Here is a 20,855-nt window from a genome sequence, read left to right as displayed (position 1 = left end):
ACTCTGCTGCAACCAAGGCTGTAAAGAAAGATCCAAACGAAGTTGCGTAGAAAGGGAGGAGAAGTGATCTGGTCGGGACCTGCGCACCTTGGAGGGGACACAGAAGAGGAGAGGGATTATGTGGACTTAGAGATCCTCCCTGGGGAGTGAGCAGTTCAAACCACATATTGGGCACCCCAGCCCTGGGGTCAGACACTGGGAAGACAAGTCCTCTTAGCTGGTTTGAAAACTAGTGGGACTAACAGGAGGGCTGTAAGAAACATAGACTGTGCCCCTGAAGAGCATGCACACACTTGCTTACTCCCAAAACAAGGCAGAGGAAGCAGATCAAAACTGCCTGGGACTCTGGCCAGTATCCCACGAGCTCCCCAACATGTGCCCTGGCCCACACCAAGCACCCACTATGGCCTCTCTTGCTCCAGCACAGCTCCCCACTAGGGCGAGGGCTGCTGTTGCTGAGGAGAGTGTACAGTGTACTAATTGAATTAGTAATTAAAAAGAATCCCAGCAAACTAAAGTCCAGTAGTGGATGGCTTCATAGGGGAGTTCTACCAAACACGTAAAGAATCCTATCCTTCTCAAACTCTTCCGAAAAACTGAAGAGGATGGAACACTCCCAAATTCATTTTACGAGGCCACCATTACGCTGATACCAAAACCAGACAAAGACACTACAAAAGAAGAGATTACAGGCCAGTATCTCTGATGAATGTAGATGCAAAAATCCTCAACAAAATATAAGCAAACTGAATTCAACAATATATAAAAAGGACCATACATCATGAACAAGTGGGATCTATTCCAGGGATTCAGGGATGGTTCAACATTCGCAAATCAATCAATGTGATACACCACGTTAACAAAAGGAAGGATAAAAATCACATGATCATCTCAATAGATGCAGAAAAAGCATTTGACAAAATTCAACATTCATTCATAATAAAAACTCTCATCAAAGTGGATACAGAGGGAACAAATCTCAACATAATAAAGGCCATATATGAAATACCCACAGCTAACATCACACTCAATGGTGAAACGCTGAAAGCTTTTCCTCTTAAATTGGGAAAAAGACAAGGATGCCCACTCTCACCACATGTATTTAACATAGTACTGGAAGTCCTAGCCACAGCAATCAGACAAGACAAAGAAATAAAAGGCATTTAAATTGGGAGGGAAGAAGTAAAACTCTCGCTATTTACAGATGACATGATACTATATATAGAAGACCCTAAAGTCTCCATCAGAAAACTACTAGAACTAATAAATGAATTCAGTAAAGTTGCAGGATACAAGATTAATATACAGAAATCTGTTGCTTTTCTATACAGTTATAATGAACTATCAGCAAGAGAAAGCAAGAAAACAATCCTGCTTAAAATTGCATCACAAAGAATAAAATACCTAGGAGTAAACTTAACCAAGGAGGTGAAAGACCTATACCCTGAAAACTATAAAACACCAGTGAAGGGAATTGAAAATGATACAAAGAAATGGAAAGATATCCCATGTTCATGGATTGGAAGTATTAACGTTGTTAAAATGGCCATACTACCCAAAGCAATCTACAGATTTAATGCAGTCCCTATTAAAATATCCATGACATTTTGCACAGAACCAGAACAAATAATCCTAAAACTTATATGGAAATCAGAAAAGACCCCACCCCCGCCCAGTAGCCAAAGCAACCTTGAGAAAAAGAACAAAGCTGGAGGTATCATGCTCACTGATTTCTTGGCACAAAAATAGACACAGGTCAATGGAATAGAATAGAGAGCACAGAAGTAAACTCATACACTTACGGTCAATTAATCTATGACAAGGTAGGCAAGAATATATAATGGGGGAAAAGGCAATCTCTTCAGTAAGTGGTGCTGGGAAAACTGGACAGCTATATGTAAAAGAATGAAATTAGAACATTTTCTCACACCTCATACAAAAATAAACTCAAAATGGATTAAAGGCCTAAATGTAAAACCGGAAACCATAAAACTCCTAGGAGAAAACACAGGCAGAACACTCTTTGACATAAATAGTAGCAATATTTTTATGGATCTGTCTTCTAAGGCAAAGGAAACAGAAGCAAAAATAAAATATGGGATGTAATTAAACTTAAAAGCTTTTGCACAGCAAAGGAAACCATTGATAAAATGAAAACACAACTGAGTGGGAGAAAGTATTTGCAAGTGGTATGACCAATAAGGGATTAATAATCCAAAATATATAAACAGCTCATACAACTCAGTATCAAAAACAAACAACCTGATTTTTAAAATAGGCAGAAGACTTGAATAGACATTTTTCCAAGGAGGAAATGCAGTTGGCCAACAGGCACATGAAAAGATGCTCAACATTGCTAATCATTAGACAAATGTAAATCAAAACCACAATGAGATATCACCTCACACCTGTTAGAATGGCTATCGTCAAAAAGGCCACAAATGACAAATGTTGGCAAGGCTGTGGAGAAAAGGGAACCGTAGTACACGGTTGGTGGGAATGCAGTACAGCCACTATGGAAAACAGTATGGAGGTTCCTCAAAAAACTAAAAATAGAACTACCATATGATCCAGCAATTCCACTCCAGGGTGTATATCCAAGGACAGCGAAAACACTAATTTGAAAAGATACATGCACCCCATTGTTCATAGCAGCATTATTTACAATAGCCAAGATATGTAAGCAACCTATGTGTGCATCAAGAGATGAATGGATAAAGAAGACGTGTGTGTGTGTGTATACATACATATATATATAATGGAATATTACTCAGCCATAAGAAAGAATGAAATTTTGCCATTACAACAATATGGATGGACCTGGTGGCTGTTATGCTTAGTGAAATAAGTCAGAGATAGACAAATACTGTATGTTATCACTTATATGTGAGACCTTAAAAAAAAATAAACAAATAAATGAATATAATGAAACAGAAAGAGACTCACAGATATAAAGAACAAACTAGTGGTTACCAGTGGGGAGAGGGAAGGGGGAGAGGCAGGAGAGGGGTATGGGATTAAGAGGTACAAACTATTATGTGCAATAAATAAATGTATAATCAGACCCATGCCCCCCTGCAGTGGAAGCACCGAGTCCTAACCACTGGACCACCAGGGAAATCCCTATTCTCCTTTAATCTAAAATGGTTCCTCTGTCTTTTTTTCTTTCATTATGTTGCCATTTTTGAAGAGTTCAGGCCAGTTATTTTGTAGAATGTCCCTTAGTTTGGGTTTATCTTATGCTTCCTAATGATTAGCTTCAGGTTATGCATTTTTTAGAGGAATATAGCAGAAGTGGTATGTTCTTAATGCATTACAACAGGAGGTACATGATGTCAGTTTGTCCCACGATCGCTGATGTTAAGTTTGGCTATTCGGTTAAAGTGTAGTCTGCCAGGTTTCTCCATTGTAAATTTACTATTTTCCCTTTGTAATTAATATCCAATTTGTGGAGGTATAATTTGAGACTGTATAAATGTCTTGTTCCTCATCAAACTTTCACCCAATAGTTTTTAACATTCATTGATGATTCTTGCCTGAATCAGTTACTACTGTGTTGTTTGAAAAATGGTGGTTTTCTAAATACATCTCTATTTCTACATTTATTAGTTGGCATTCTACTGTAACGAAGAGCTTTCCCTTTACCCCATGTATTGATTGATTGATTGATTGATTATCAGTATGGACACATGGATTCTTATTTTTTGCATGGGTTATAATGTTTTTACTGTCATTATTCAGTTTGATGCTTAAATTGGCCCAGACTTGGCCAGTAGGAGCCCTTTCAAGTTGATTTCTGTGTCCATTTACATGTCCCCACCATTCTTTAGCACTTCCTTACTTTCTGGGACAACAAGAATATTTCAGGCTTATCTTATATTTTCCCTGCTGTAGTCCTGGAATCAGCTATTTCTTCAAGGAGCTTTGGCTCAGTTAAATGAGGAATGATATTTAGAAACCAAGATCTGGGTGCTAGGTATATTTATTGCTACTGAAGTGTCGTGGCTTTTGGCTAAAAGCAGAGAGACCTAGGAATTATCCTAGGCTTTTGAATCTCTCTCAATATTCCCATCAAGTGATTGTCTAGGTCTGTGCTTGAACACTTCATTATTTGAGGATACTGCTCCAGAGGTAGTCTCTTCCATTTTTGGTCAGCTCTGATACTTGACGGCCCTTTACATTTGAAAACAGTGGTCATTGGTTTCCTCTACTAAGTCTTGTCTTCTTTGTGCTAAACATCTGCAATTCCTTTACTGCCATTATTCTCATGGCAGAATTTTAAGATTTACTCATCATTCTGGTTATTCTGTTCTCTTCATATGTCAGTTCATTAATATCTCTCTTTAAAGATTGGCATCTAGAATGAAACGTACTATTTCAAGTAATGTTCTGATCACTACAGAGGAGTGGTTCAATGACTTTTTTTGTTCTAAACCCTATGCTACTACTCATGCAGGCCAAGATTAATTTAGCTTTTTCCTTTTTCTTTTCTTTTTTTTTTTTTCTTGACAATCACGTCAATCACTCTGTTGACTTATGTTGAGGAAGTTAGTTGAAATCCCTAAGACTAATTATGCTGCTGTGTTCATCCATTTGGTACTGGCACAGTTGTGTTTTAGGACCCAGTACATGTCTTTAAGTTGATCTCTTTCTCTTCACCTTGTTAAATTTAGCCTATTATTCCTGCTTGTCAAGCTTATTTTGAATCCCAAATGTCATCCAGTTGTACTAGCTTTCTTTCTAGCTATCATCTGCAAATTTGATTAGTATGCCATTAGTGTGTTCATACAAGTAACTATTTAAAAATATCAAGAAGGGCAGGGTGAAGCTCAAGTCTTTTCAGCCTTACTAGAGACTTTCTCCCATGTTGAAATCAATCCATCAAATAAGGGTTACTGCTGTTCATCTACCTTCAGTTACTGTTGTATATAGGATCTGAGCTAACAGACCTATCACAGCACACAAAATAGGTCCAATTTTTAAGTTTTTTTCATAGGATCAGTGCTTCAAGGTCATAGGAAGGCTTATTTCCTGTAAAATGGAGGCCTTTCACATAGTCCAAACTTATTCTTGAGTGGAAATTGACCTGGTTTGGCTCATTCTCTGTCCTCCTTGGTGACAGAGGCAAAGAGAAATGTTTCAGGGAGCCAAGACTATTCTACTTTAATCATAGAATCTTCACTGAATCTAAGGAACTTTAAGGGTCATCTAGTTCAAGCTTCAAAAATTTGACTGACAAAACCTCCTATTAATGTACCCTTCTCTTTTAATCTGCTAAATCAGTCAACAAGTACTTATACACCTTATTAAAAAGGAGGAACTATGCCTTATTCTATAAGGTGCTCTCAGAATTTCAAATAAGGATAGGGAAAGGTCATTGTCTTAAAATTAAATATGAAGGATAAAAGCAGCTATCTGAAAGCATACATCTAACGGAATTAACCTACCTTAAGAGAGAGCTTCTAGGTTTTCTTTTAACGAGACTAGAGTATCTTTCAAGTTTCCATCAAAGACCAGAGTGTAGTCTTAGGAAGAAGAGAATGAAATGTAATAATGCAAAGAAATCCTAACTTACTCAACTGCCTTATAACTTGGGCCATCTGAGATAGTGATCCATGCATAGAAGGGGAAGGGTGGTTATCAGCAAGGAGCCTGGAAAGCAGAAGAGTGATATTTTGTTTCTTTAGCCTTTTCTGAGGGTTCTTTCTGTTATTTGTTTTTAACTACACCGATAATATGTGAATACTTCTTCCTGTAAATAATATTAAAACATTACAGGTAAGAATAAGTGTCCTTTCACCAATTCTCTTGCCCCTCGTTCTGGTTAGGTAGGCTTTTTTTTTTTTAACATCTTTATTGGAGTATAATTGCTTTACAATGGTGTGTTAGTTTCTGCTTTATAACAAAGTGAAACAGCTATACGTATACATATATCCCCATATCTCCTCCCTCTTGCGTCTCCCTCCCACCCTCCCTATCCCACCCCTCTAGATGGTCACAAAGCACCGAGCTGATCTCCCTGTGCTATGTGGCTGCTTCCCACTAGCTATCTATTTTACATTTGGTAGTATTTTTAAGTCCATGCCACTCTCTCACTTCGTCCCAGCTTACCCTTCCCCGTCCCCTTGTCCTAAAGTCCATTCTCTATGTCTGCGTCTTTATTCCTGTCCTGCCCCTAGGTTCTTCAGAACCTTTTTTTTTTTTAGATTCCGTATATATTTGTTAGCATACGGTATTTGTTTTTCTCTTTCTGACTTACTTCACTCTCTATGACAGACTCTAGGTCCATCCACCTCACTACAAATAACTCAATTTCATTTCTTTTTATGGCTGAGTAATATTCCATTATATATATGTGCCACATCTTCTTTATCCATTCATCTGTCGACGGACACTTAGGTTGCTTCCATGTCCTGGCTATAGTAAATAGAGCTGCAATGAACCTTGTGGTACATGACTCTTTTTGAATTATGGTTTTCTCAGGGTATATGCCCAGTAGTGGGATTGCTGAGTCGTATGGTAGTTCTATTTTTAGTTTTTTAAGGGACCTCCATACTGTTCTCCTTAGTGGCTGTATCAATTTACATTCCCACCAACAGGGCAAGAGGGTTCCCTTTTCTCCACACCCTCTCCAGCATTTATTGTTTGTAGATTTTTAAAAAAAATTTTTTTAAATTAATTATTTATTTATTTATTTATTTTTGGCTGTGTTGGGTCTTCGTTTCTGTGCGAGGGCTCTCTCTAGTTGTGGCAAGCAGGGACCACTCTTCATCGCGGTGCACGGTCCTTTCACTATCGCAACCTCTCTTGTTGCGGAGCACAGGCTCCAGACGCGCAGGCTCAGTAATTGTGGCTCACGGGCCCAGCTGCTCGGCGGCATGTGGGATCCTCCCAGACCAGGGCTCGAACCCGCGTCCCCCACATTGGCAGGCGGACTCTCAACCACTGCGCCACCAGGGAAGCCCCTGTTTGTAGATTTTTTATTGATAGCCGTTCTGACTGGTGTGAGGTGTTACCTCATTGTGGTTTTGATTTGCATTTCTCTAATGATTAGTGATGTTGAGCATCCTTTCATGTGTTTGTTGGCAATCTGTATATCTTCTTTGGAGAAATGTCTGTTTAGGTCTTCTGCCCCTTTTTGGATTGGGTTGTTTGTTTTTTTGATATTGAGTTGCATGAGCTGTTTGTAAATTTTGGAGGTTAATCCTTTGTCAGTTGCTTCATTTGCAAATATTTTCTCCCATCCTGAGGGTTGTCTTTTCATCTTGTTTATGGCTTCCTTTGCTGTGCAAAAGCTTTTAAGTTTCATTAAGTCCCATTTGTTTATTTTTGTTTTTTATTTCCATTTCTCTAGGAGGCGGGTCGAAAAGGATCTTGCTGTGATTTTTGTCATAGAGTGTTCTGCCTATGTTTTCCTCTAAGAGTTTGATAGTGTCTGGCCTTACATTTAGGTCTTTAATCCATTTTGAGTTTATTTTTGTGTATGGTGTTAAGGAGTGTTCTACTTTCATTCTTTTACATGTAGCTGTCCAGTTTTCCCAGCACCACTTATTGAAGAGGCTGTCTTTTCTCCATTGTATATTCTTGCCTCCTTTATCAAAAATAAGTCAACCATATGTGCGTGGGTTTATCTCTGGGCTTTCTATCCTGTTCCGTTGATCTATATTTCTGTTTTTGTGCCAGTGCCATACTGTCTTGATTACTGTAGCTTTGTAGTATAGTCTGAAGTCCGGGAGCCTGATTCCTCCAGCTCCATTTTTCTTTCTCAAGATTGCTTTGGCTATTCTGGGTCTTTTGTGTTTCCATACAAATTGTGAAATTTTTTGTTCTAGTCCTGTGAAAAATGCCATTGGTAGTTTGATAGGGATTGCATTGAATCTGTAGATTGCTTTGGGTAGTATAGTCATTTTCACAATGTTACTTCTTCCAAGCCAAGAACATGGTATATCTCTCCATCTGTTGGTATCATTTTTAATTTCTTTCATCAGTGTCTTATAGTTTTCTGCATACTAGGTAGGTTTTTTATAGAAATATCTTGAGTAGAGAAGGGTATTTTATCAGGCTCTTATAATTTGATGGGTATGTATCCTTTGTGGATATAAACTCCTTTTGTTTTAAAATTGTGCTCACAGTCCACCTTTTAATATATGGTCTGGACTGCTGAATATGCCTGCCCCCCTAGAGGGACTGTCCTGTACGGATGACCTGGTGCTGGTTCTTAAAGTAATTCTGCTTCCCTTTGTAAATTAACACTTTGGCATATAATCTGGCTAATTGTGGGATTGACTAATTTGGCTTCCTAAGCGCCATACCTTGGACCACTGAGATGCCACAAAGATATTGCCTACCTAGGAGGTCATTCTTCTGTCGTTGGCAACAAGCCTCCTGACCTTAAACAGCTCTTTGACTTCTGTACGTATAGTGGGGGATGCAAAGAAATTTTAAAAAGCTCCATGAGGAGCTTATAGTTTTACTGGGAAGACTAGACATGCATTTAAGGCATTTCTTGAAGAAGATAACACTATATATTTATAACATAGGACAGTATATAGTAAAGGGTTAATTGGGCAGTATGGATGAATGCTATACAAATTCATATGCTCTTTCAGTTCCTGTCATCTCTCCTTCTTTACCTTCAGTCACCTTTTATTTCCTCACCTCTTGCTCTTCAATTCATCTGGCTTCTCTTCTGCCATTGGCCTGGAATTGCTAGTGGTTAAAGATATGAGGCCACAGGCAATGTGTTATGCTTTGCGGTTTTGTTTTGTTTTTTGGCCGCACCGTGCAGCTTGTGGGATCTCAGTTCCCTAACCAGGGATTGAACCCAGGCCACAGCAGTGAAAGCCTGGAATCCTAACCGCTAGTCCACCAGGGAACTCCCACTTTTTAAAAAAAAAATAGGGTTATCTTATCCATTCCCATGGCTTCAACTGCTTACTATACACTCACTTCACACAAGTGTATGTCCAACCCAGACCTCTTTCCTGAGCTTCAGACCCCGTGTATCCATCTGCCTATGTGGACAGGCATCTCAAATTCACCATTTCCCATATTGAGCTTGTTCTTCCCCTCTCCTTCTAAACCTGTTCCTCCTCTTGTGTTCCTTATCTCAGAGAATGGCACCACTGTCAACTCAGTCGCCTAAGCCTGAAACCTTCATACCATCCTCCCTCTAGTTATTCTACCACTAAATCATTTTAGTTCTATTTGCTAAATAGCTGTTGAATCCATATACTTCTCTCTGCTCCTACTGCCACTATTCTGGTCCAGGCCACCATCACCTCTCACCTGAACTACTGCAACTGTCTCTTAATTCATCTCCCTGCTCCCACTCTTTCCTACTCCCAAATCATTCTCCACACTGTAGCCAGAGAACACTTTCTAAAACACAACCCTTCCGTGGCTTCCTAGTCCCCATAAGAGAAAGTCCACAATTCTTTGAGTAGCTTCCAAGGCCCTACATCTTGCTCCTGCATTCGCTTCATTTATCAAAACTTTCCATCTCAAACGCTATCTCAGTCATTCTAAACTCCCTCTTCCATTCTTGGACAACTCCATGCTCTCTTGCTCTCGAATCCAAACCTTCACACATACTATTCCAGTGTCTGGTTGTTCCACTTTTAGTGATGCTGTGATTGAGCAGTGAGTGCAGATTGGTGACCACTTGATCCTCCCACTCTAAAGTTCCCTATTTGTCTTCTATTAGTTTTAGCATCCAGTGGTGATCATTATCTGAAACAGTTATTTCATAAGGGGCTTCAAACTGGTGATTTTTCTAGTTCTATCATTCTTTCTACATCTGTTAGGTGGAATTCTTTCATAAAGAATTTTCCCTTACCAACTAGGTCTATTTGGTATACTAAAATACAGTTTGTACATGATTGGGGAGGTAAATGTTTAATTCTTTTGTGATTATATTTTTAAACGTTTATTTAAATTAGTGACTTGAAGTTTTGGACAATTTTATCAGAGAAACCATTTATGAGTAGTGGTTGTGTTTCCAGAATAGCAGATAAAAGCCTACTTAATCCACAGGGTAAATTAAACATTACACATAAGCAATGAAAAATAGAAAATATTTTTGTAATATTAGTTATTAAACAAATGAAAATTGAATGAGTTTTTGAAGTTTAACTTGAGTGCTAGTACTTGAGAGAAAGGCAGTTTCACTTAGAGGAAGAAGATGTAGATGCATACTTATGGTGATTTGAAGGGGTCCGCTGAGTATTTTCAAGAGCTTTTAGAATTTGATGGCACTGGTTCTTATGTTTAATTTCACTAAGGATTTAAGCTATTTCCATTTCTGTGACTGGTGTAATACCAACACTTCTGTTATACTCAGCAACGAGGGCCCACAATCAGGGGAAATTTTGAGCTTACAAATGGAGAGAGGCACATTTTCCCATATGCCAAGTATTAGAAGGGAGTTAAAGAGGTGAATGTGAGGGAGTGCACCTGAGACCAGAGTGGTAAAATATAAGAGGAAGGACTTTAATGCTTGGACTTAGGTGTGGGGAGGGACCAGGGCCAGAACTAGGGTGAAGCAAATGAGGTGCCTGTAGTGCCGATGCTACACTTGCTTGACCCTGAGAGTGAGTGCCTTCTTAAATGTTGTGCTGTAAGACAGTGACTTTGAGCTCTGTCAGTGGGAAACAGACCAGTGAGAGCCATGGAAGGACTAGGTGCAAGAGTTCCTGGGTACAGGAGTTCGAACCTGAGCAAAGACTCTAAGGCTACAGATAAGAACCCAGACATTATGTGATAGGAGAATAAGGTTCAAAACCAAAGTAGACTGAATATTGGAGGTCAAGAAAGGCTTCACAGAGACCTGTGTTGGAATCAGAAAGCTCTCCTCAGGTCAGAAAGGTTTGGGAAGAAGTGTGATAATAAAGGACAAAAGAAACAGTAGATGCAAAGGCATGGAGGTATGAAATAGGTTTAGTGGCTGGAATTTAGGGAGCGGTAGGAGATGAGGTTGGGGACCACATTATGGAGGGCTTTATAGACCATGCTGTAGATTTGAGCTTTATCTCTGTGGACCTTGGGGAACTATTGAAGTTGTTTTTATACTTGGAAGTTACATGGTCAGATTTGTGACTTTAAAAAATTATTAAATGTTTTCACATGTACTCATAAGTAAAGAAAATTGTATAATGGACCTTCGTGTACCCTTAACTACATTCAATAATTATCAAGATTTTGCCGATCTTGTTTTAGCTATCTCTTTTTTTCTTTCTCTTTCCTCCTTTCTTAAAATTTGCTGAAGTATTTTAAAGCCAATCCCAGACATCATGTTATTTCACCTGTGCATATTCAGTAGGCATGTCTAAAAAGTACAAACATTTTCTTATATAACCATGCTGTCATTAGGCTGTCTTACAAAATTAATAATTCCTTAATAGCATCTAATACCCTGTCCATTATAAAATTTCTCAGATTATCTCAAAAGATTCTCTAACGGTTGGTTTGTTCATATAAAGATCCAAACAATGTTCTTATATTACAATTGGTTATTATCTCTTTTTATCAGCTTATTGAGATTGCTATAGATTAAATGTTTGTGCCGCCCCCCATAATTGATATGTTGAAACCTAACCCACAGTGTGATGGTGTTAGGAGGTGGGGCCTTTGGGAGGTGATTAGGTCATGAGGACAGAGCCCTCATGAATGGGATTAGTGCCCTTATAAAAGAGACTCCAGAGAGATCCCTCACCCATTCCACCGTGTGAGGACAGCAAAAAGAGGGTTGTCTATGAACAAGAAGCGGGCTCTTACCAGACACTTAATCTGCCAGCGCTTTGATCTTGGACTTCCCTGCCTCTAGAACTGTGAGAAATAAATTTCTGTTGTTTATACGCTACCAAGTATATGGTATTTTGTTATAGCAGCCTGGATGAACAGACTAAGACAAGGTGTCACTGACAAATAAAAATTGCGTATATTTAGGGAATTCCCTGGTGGTCCAGTTGTTAGGACGCTGCGCTTCCACTGCAGGGGACCCGTGTTTGATCCCTGGTTGGGGAACTAAGATCCTGCAAGCCGCTCAGCACGGCCAAAAAAAAAAAATTCATATACTTAAGGTGTACAACTTGATTTGATATAGGTATCCATTGGGAGATATTTACCACGACCAAGGAGGGTAGGCATTAAAGGGAGAAATGTTGGTAAAGGGGTACAAAGTTTCAGTTATGCAAGATGGTTATTATTTCTTAAGTCTCTCTTAATCTAGAGAAATCTGCACCTCACTTTTTCTTTTTCAAGCCATCGACTTGTTGCAGAAAGTGTGTCAGTTGTCCTAGAAAATCCTGCATTTTGGATTTGTCTGTTATCTTTCTTACACTGTCATTTACTTTATTCTTCTATATACCCCATATTTTTCTATAATGGAAGTTAGCTTTAGAGGCTTGATTATATTCAGGTTCAATTATTTTTTTTTTGTCAAGAATATTTCATGGGAGTTGGTGTGTAATGCACTTTGAATCACATCTGGAAGCTCATGTCTGCTCCATCTTTAATGAGCAGGTGACAGTCTGATTCCTTCTTTATGATATTTCCCATTAACCTTTCATCTAATGGTTTAATCCATTGATGATCATTACCAGAATTAATTATTTCACTAGGAATTTCAAAATGGTGATTTCCTAATTTTATCTTCTACATTAGTTAGCTGGAATTCTTCGGAAAATAAACTTTCCCTCATCAGTTATGGCTATCGAGTAACCTGTACAGACAGGACAGGAAAGATGGTTAATTCTTCATCTTGGACTTTATTGCCAATTTTTAGAATAAAGCCTTGGTGCCCTGGTTACTTACTTTCAATGATATCCAATGAGTTGTATGTGTCTGTTCTCTCTTTATCATTATGAGTTGGTGTTTTTAAAAATACATTCAGTGGGTTTCAATTGATTGCATTCATTATCCTTGTTAATGCTCAAATTGTCCCATATCTTGCCAAAATGTTACCTCCTGTATCCTTTCCACACTACTCATTAGGTTTCTATAGCTTGCTTGATTTTTGGCACAAAGATTATCATGTATATTTCCTGCCTGAGACCTGCCATTTCTTTAAGGAGCCTTAGTTTATTTATGTTTTCTTTTTTAACAATAGCTTTATTGAGGTGTAATTTACATACCATAAAATTCACCTATCTGAAGTATACAATTCTATGATTTTTAGTAAATTATATAATTGTACAACTATGACCACAATCTGACTTTAGAACATTTCCATCAGACTACAAGATCTTTTGTACCCTTTTCCCATCAATTCCCTTTCTCACCCCTAGCCAACCACTAATCTACTTTCTGTCTCTATAGATTTGCCTTTTCTATAGAATTCATATAATTGGAATCATACACTATATAACCTTTCGCATCTTGCTGCTTTCACTTAGCATTAGTTTTTTTTAAAAAAATTAAGATGTAATTCACATACCATAAAATTCACCATTTCAAAGTATATAACTCAGTGGTTTTTAGTGTATTCACAAGGTTGTGCAAACATCACTACCATCTAATTCCAGAACATTTTCATCACGCCAAAAAGAAACTCTGTACTGGTTAGCAGTCAGTTCCCTTTTTCCCCCTCCCCCCAGGCCCTGGCAACCAACAATCTACTTTCTGTCTCTATGAATTTGTCCACTCTGAACATTTCATATAAATGGAATCATACAATATATGACCTTTTGGTCTGGCTTCTTTCACCTATCATAGTGTTTTCAAGGTTCATCCGTGTTATAACATTTATCAGAACTTACTTTATTCCTTTTATGTCTGAATAGTATTCCACTGTATGAATATACCATATTTTGTTTATCCATTTATCAGTTGTTGGATATTTTGGGTTGTTTGGGACATATGGTAGGTAACTCTAAGTTTAACCTTTTGAGGAACTGTCACACTGTTTTCCAAAGCAGTTGCACCATTTTACATTCCCAGCAATAGTGTATGAGAGTTCCAGTTTTTTCCACATCCTTGCCAACACTTGTTTATTGTCCATCTTTTTGATCATAGCCATCCTAGTGGGTGTAGCCACTTTGGAAAACACGTGGCAGTTCCTCAAAAGGTTAATTTCGGGTTCTGATCCCTACCCACCCCTCCTCTGAGGTTGCTGTGGTGACTTGCCTCGACTAATTCTGTAGATTCTGTCTCCTCTTCAGTTTGTAACCTATTAATGTTTCTACTCTTTTTATTTATAAGCCTGGCTTCCTAGGTGTCATACCTGGGTCAGGATAGCTTAGTGTTCAGCCGGTGATTTGTTAGAGATTGTCCCTAAATGCCTTGGGCCAGTATTGTCTTCCACCCTTTGTTGATGGAATTGTGTGTAGGTTGGGAAGTATAGTCGAAGTTCAGGGAGTTTACAACTCTTCCCTGATTTTTACTTTCTGCTAGGCCTTCTCATGTCTCCTCTGTACCTGTGTAAGGCTTCACATTCAGATAGGGAAATGTAGATAACTAGGACCCTCTCCAGTACCTTGAGCTTGAGTGCAGCCATGTACATATGTATAGCCTTCTAGACCCCAGGGATATGAGTGAGCTTATCAAGCCCTTCTAGGGCTGTCTTGTTCTCTGGATCTCTCTGCTAAACTTTCAGCAGGCCTGCTGTTCTGTTGCTTGCCCCAGCCAATGTTGTAATCTCAGGTAACTGTGATGTTCATTTTCTCTGATCTAAGGAGTTTGCTATTATTTTCAACACCTCTGGGCATAGAACTTTTTTTGAGCTCATTCCTATACAAGTAATTCCCCTCCAGCAGCCAAGTTGTTGGTTTTTATGGCTTGACTTGGCCTACTCTTGTAAAATCAGCTCCAGTAGAGCTGGAGAGGGAGGTGGGAATGTGAACAGCCTCAGGCTAAAACACCATAGATTCCCACTGTTCTTACCCAGGGTTCAATAGGTTTTCTTAAATACTTCTTAATTTATTATTTAATTTTGGTCTATTTCCAGAATCCTGAAATGGTTGTTTTTGACAAATCTGTACAGTTGTATCATTGTTTTGGGGGGAGACAATTAGCTGAGCCCCTCATTCTGCCATTCCTGAAGTCCTGCTTAATTTATGTTTTATAAGATCATTCTGATAGCAATGGAAGATCACTTGGGTGGAGGGAAAACTAGTGGTCAGGAGTAGAGGATTTTACTCAGTAGTAGTTTGTAATCTATAAACAGGAATAGCAAATAGAGATAGTTGGGTTGATTTGTGGGTGGGGATTGGCAGGATAGGTATGGTGGAAAATCAAGGGGATAGGAGAATTGAGAGTGCTGGTTACTGTCATTGAAGTCCCACTGTCCATGGAATCTTTCCTAGGTAGAGAAGGAAGTGAAGTCCAAAGGGACATTGAGGCCTTGGAGAATAGGTAAGAGGGTTGATGAATCAAAGGCCTTGGGAAAGTTGAAGGGTAAATTCAAATAGCGTAAGGTGTAGGACAGGTAGAAAAACCGGTAGTTCTGAGTGTGGACTCTGGTTTTGGAGGTAGAGCCATTCCAGGTGTCACTACAGAAATGGATGACTGAAATGGAGTTGAGCTGAAGAAATTAAAATAGGATATGTCAGAGCTGCAAAGTTTGGATGTTAGATCATCAAGGGGGGATAGTGAAGGCTTTCAGGATGAAAAGGGGAAAGAAAACAGTTGGTACCAAAGTCCTCAGTGAATGTCAGGGAGAGATCTGGAAGTTGACATTTAACATTAACAGGATGATAAAACTGAGTAGTATAAATTTTGAAGAAAGAAGGGCTGTTGAGAGAATATGGTAAAATAATACTTTGGGGATCCAGTGAACAAGACATGAGAAGATGCTAACTTGGTCTTGACTTATGTGGAGGGATGAATAAAGGAAAATGAATAGCTTCCAATTATGAACTTTGCAAGGGAAACAGAATTTTCGTTACCCAGAGTTAAGGAGAAGAGATGGAGGTTGAATGGATGAACAAGACCAAAAGCAAGAAGGTTTTAGGAAATGGTGGATAGTTCTTTTTTTTGCTTAAGCATAGGTGTAATTAGGAGTATATTAGAAGATAATATTGGACTCTATGTGGTTAGTTTGAATCTAGAACATAACTAGGGTTATTTTTAAAAATATTAGTTAGATGGTACACTAAGGAAACTTTTTGAAATTATTTTGTTTAGATCTTAGGGAAATTCTGGAACTGGTATTGGTAGCTGGGAAACAATTTGACAGCTTTGGAATACTTTGTGACAAATGTGAACTGGTGTACGTTTGATAAGTTATTAATGCCACCATTGGAATTGATGGTGACTGTAAATCATAATTTTGATAGGAATATATCCAGTAGACTGATGAGTTTGGGTCTTTTGTAATTAGAAAATTGAAGCTGTAGGGCTTCCCTGGTGGCGCAATGGTTAAGAATACACCAGCCAATGCAGGGAACATGGTTTCGAGCCCTGGTCCAGGAAGATCCCATATACTGTGGAGTCACTAAGCCTACATGCCACAACTACTGAGCCTGCGAGCAGAGAGCCTGTGCTCTACAACAAGAGAAGCCCCCACTCACCGCAACTAGAGAAACCCCATGCGCAGCAATGAAGACTCAGCACAGCCAAAAATAAATAAATTTTTTAAAAAAAAGTTTGCCATCTATCAAAAAAAAATGGAGCTTTAAAAATGTATTGACTTTTTGAGAGTCATGTACCACAATGTTCATTGCAGCTGTATTTACAATAGCCAGGACATGGAAGCAACCTAAGTGTCCATCAACAGATGAATGGATAAAGAAGATGTGGCACATATATACAATGGAATATTACTCAGCCATAAAAAGAAACGAAATGGAGTTATTTGTAGTGAGGTGGATGGACCTAGAGTCTGTCATACAGAGTGAAGTAACTCAGAAAGAGAAAAACAAATACCGTATGCTAACACATATATATGGAATCTAAAAAAAAAAAAAATTGGTCATGAAGAACCTAGGGGCAAGACGGGAATAAAGATGCAGACCTACTAGAGAATGGACTTGAGGACATGGGGATGGGGAAGGGTAAGCTGGGACAAAGTGAGAGAGTGGCATGGACATATATACACTACCAAATGTAAAACTGATAGCTAGTGGGAAGCAGCCGCATAGCACAGGGAGATCAGCTCGATGCTTTGTGACCACCTAGACAGGTGGGATAAGGAGGGTAGGAGGGAGGGAGACGCAAGAGGGAAGAGATATGGGGATATATGTATATGTATAACTGATTCACTTTGTTATAAAGCAGAAACTAACACACCATTGTAAAGCAATTATACTCCAATAAAGATGTAAAAAAAAATGTATTGACTTTTTGGAATAATCTATTCTTTTCCAGAACCATATGTAATTCACTATATATAGAAGACTGTGTAGGATCTGCTTTAGTGTGAGGGTTTTGATCTCAGTTGCCCTGACTAACTCTATTTGATGTGATTGTGTCTATGTATAAGAAACATAGGAGCGTAGGAGAAGAGAAAATGTAAAGCAAAAATGAGACTGAATTGTAGATGTAGAGCTCCAGCTATGAAAACTTTAAGAAGATTAACTGCTGTGATGGTAATCTGGTGTATTTTCAATTCTAGCTATCGTTTGTTATGAACTGAAAGAACATTGAAATAATTGGATACTGAGGTGCATAATTGCTGGCAATGGGATGGAGGAGGGGAGTTGGTTAGCTGGCAAGAAGCCTTATAGCTGTTTTTATATTAATACTGTATATTTGGCATTGGTTGATAACAGCAGAAAAATTATTTATGATTATGCTTCGGACTTGTTATATTGATTCTACTCTGTAATAATATGAAAGAGTTTAATGGTTACTCTTATAGATGTACTATTTCTTTTTTTTTTTGTCATTCCAGTAGCCATCAGAAAAGAGATCACAAAAAAGCGATTGCCTGTACAGTCCTCTTCATCATTTGTGACCTGGGATATTGAGCTCTTGGGCTGTCAGAATTCCAGTTCATGAGGCAATCTGTGTCATTCTGGTCTAGCCAGGTGAGTAGTTCCTATGGACTAATTCCTTGTTCTCTGAAAAGAACAAGCAAGAAAAAAAGCAAAGGAGGGGAGTATGGAAAAATCTAGATATGAATCTTAGGCCCTAGAGTAGAAGTTAAGCCTTGGGCCATAAGCAGCAAAACAGGTGGAGATGACCCTGGGGGTTATGTACAAGTTCACTAGAGTGGTATTCATGAAAAAAACGCTGGGAGAATTGCGTCTGTTTTGAGACCTGGCTTGACTTCAAGAATGAAGAAACCTAGATTGAACTGCAATAAAAATACCTATGAAGGCAAGGTTAAATAAGAAGGAAGTATGCTTTGAAGTTAAGATGGATAGAAGTTTAATTTTAATGAAGTATCTTTTTCTTTCTTTCTTTCTTTTTATTTTTTTGTTTGTTTTTTAAAATTTTTATTTTATATTGGACTATAGTTGATTTACAATGTTGTGTTAGTTTCAGGTGTACAGTAAAGTGATTCAGTTATGAAGTATCTTTTTCTAAAGAAACATTAGCTCTATATAGATGATAATCATATTTTAAAGATTTCTTTAATATTTAATAGTTAAGAGAATGAATCCCAGCTCTTTCACTTACTAGCTGTGTGATCATGGGAAAATTAGTTAACCTTCTCAAACTTCAGTTTCTTTACCTATCAAATAGATTATTTATACTTATATGGTTATTGTACAAATTAAATGAAAAAATATATAAAGCATAAACATGATGCCTAGCACATACGTAGAGCTCAATATACAGTCACTATTATCAGGCATTGGAAGGGAGAGTATATGAGATGGAAGTTCAATACTGTGATAAATGATTTTTCACAGGTAGGCATGCAATCAGTTATTTCTTGTCAGAACAGTTTGCAGCAAGAAGTTTCAGGGTCAGAACATCTTGGAGATCAGGCTAGTGGGTGCTAATTAGGCCAGTTTGAAGGAGGGTAGCTTCCTTTGTTTCCTGAGTTTGTAACAAATTAGGTCTTCTACACTTTCCTTCCAGAACAGTGCTTTTAACATTAGTATTTTTAGTTAGATTTGTCATTAGTGTTTTTAATATTTTTGTTTGTTTGACTTAGATCTTGAATTTTGGGGAAGATGGCAAAATGAAGGACAGGTCAGGTAGATAGACCATGCTAGTTGAAAACAGAGAAGATGGTAAGAGTATAAAAGGTAAAGATTTCTCCATAGTTAGTACAGATCACCTTTTGGATTGAACTCGTTAGGTCACTTGTCTGGGTAGAGTGAAACAGAATGCCTGGAGTTGAAGTGTCACAGGGAGTCTAAAACAGAGGTCCTAATGAGGCTCTCTGGCCAGCCTATTCAAGTTAAGGAGGAGGAGTTAGGCTTCTCAGTCTAGATAGCAAAGGAGGACATGGACTGTGCTTTTTATGGACTTAGTTTTGCTAGGCCTAAAAAGGAGCCATGCAAGAGAAAGTATAAAGGTACAGGACTTTTTGTGTTGTTATTTCACGTTCTATTTGAAGAGTCTCTGATTTAAAAATTTTTTTTTCTTTTTAAATATCCTTTATTTTTAGAGCAGTTTTATGTTCACAGCAAAACTGAGCTAAAAGTACTGAGAGTTCCTGTGTACCTCCTGACCCCATGCATGCACAGCCTCCCCCACAATCAACATTCTGCACCAGAGTGGTGCATCTCTTATAATCAATGAACCTGCAATGACACATTATTATCACCCAAAGTCCATAGTTTATATTAGGGTTCATTCCTGGTATTGTACATTCAGTGGGTTTTGACAAATGTGTATGATGACATATAGCCACCATTATAGTATCATACAGAATAGTTCCACCACCCTAAAAATCTTCTGTGTTCTTCCTATTTATCCCTCTCTCCTAACCCCTGGCAACCACTGGTCTTTTTACTGTTTCTATAGTTTTGATCTGATTTTTAAAAATAGCTTTATTGAGGTATAATTCACACACCACAGAAGTCACCCATTTAAAGTGTACAATCCAATGTATAATTTAGTATATTGATCTTTTCAAAGAACCAGCTTTTAGTTTCATTGATTTTTCTCTACTGATTTCTATTTTCAGTTTCATTGATTTCTGCTCTAATTCTTATTATTTCTTTTCTTCTGCTTACTTAGAATTTAATTTGCTCTTTTTCTAGTTTCCTAAGGTGGAAACTTAGATTACTGATTTTAGATTGTTCTTCTTTCATGCATTTGATGCTATGACTTTCTCTCTAAGCACTGCTTTTGTGGTATCCCACACATTTTGATAAGATATGTTTTCTTTTTTTTTTTAAGATTTATTTATTATTTATTTATTTAATTAATTTATTTTTGGCTGTGTTAGGTCTTAGTCACGGCACACAGGATCTTCATTGAGGCACGCAGGATCTTTCGTTGTGGCACGTGGGCTTCTCTCTAGTTGTGGCGTGCAGGTTTTCTCTTCTCTAGTCGTGGCATGCAGGCTCCAGGGCACATGGTCTCTGTAGTTGTGGCGTGCAGGTTCCAGAGTCTGTGGGCTCTGTAGTTTGCAGCACGTGGCCTCTCTAGTTGAGGCGCACGAGCTCAGTAGTTGTGGCACGTGGGCTTAGTTGCCCCACAGCATGTGGGACCTTAGTTCCCTGACCAGGGATCGAACCTGCGTCCCCTGCATTGTAAGGTGGATTCTTTACCTCTGGACCACCAGGGAAATCCCCAAGTTATGTTTTCATTTTCATCTAGTCAAAATATTTTTAAATTTCTCTTGAGATTTCTCCTTTGACCCATGTGTTATTTAGAAGTGTGTTGTTTAATCTCCATATATTTTGGGATTTTTTCAGTCATCTTTCTGTTATGATTTCTGGTTTCATTCTACTGTGGCCTGACAGCAGAAATTGTATGATTTCTATTCTTTTAAATTCTGTTCTTTAAAT

At 38.3% G+C, this 20,855-nt stretch overlaps 1 protein-coding gene across 1 annotated transcript in view; it reads left to right on the top strand.

The window, feature by feature from the left end:
- Positions 1-20,855, top strand: part of SNX12 (sorting nexin 12) — a 121,679-nt gene that overhangs the window by 34,734 nt on the left and 66,090 nt on the right. The window contains exon 5 of the mRNA XM_082376474.1: positions 15,303-17,966. Within this exon, the coding sequence (XP_082232600.1) occupies positions 15,303-15,407 (105 nt within the window). The 3' untranslated portion in view covers positions 15,408-17,966. The remainder of the gene's footprint in view (positions 1-15,302; positions 17,967-20,855) is intronic.

Source organism: Balaenoptera borealis (genome assembly GCF_965194805.1).
Source record: "Balaenoptera borealis genome assembly, chromosome: X".
NCBI lineage: Eukaryota > Metazoa > Chordata > Mammalia > Artiodactyla > Balaenopteridae > Balaenoptera > Balaenoptera borealis.
This window is presented reverse-complemented; position numbering and strand designations above follow the sequence as displayed.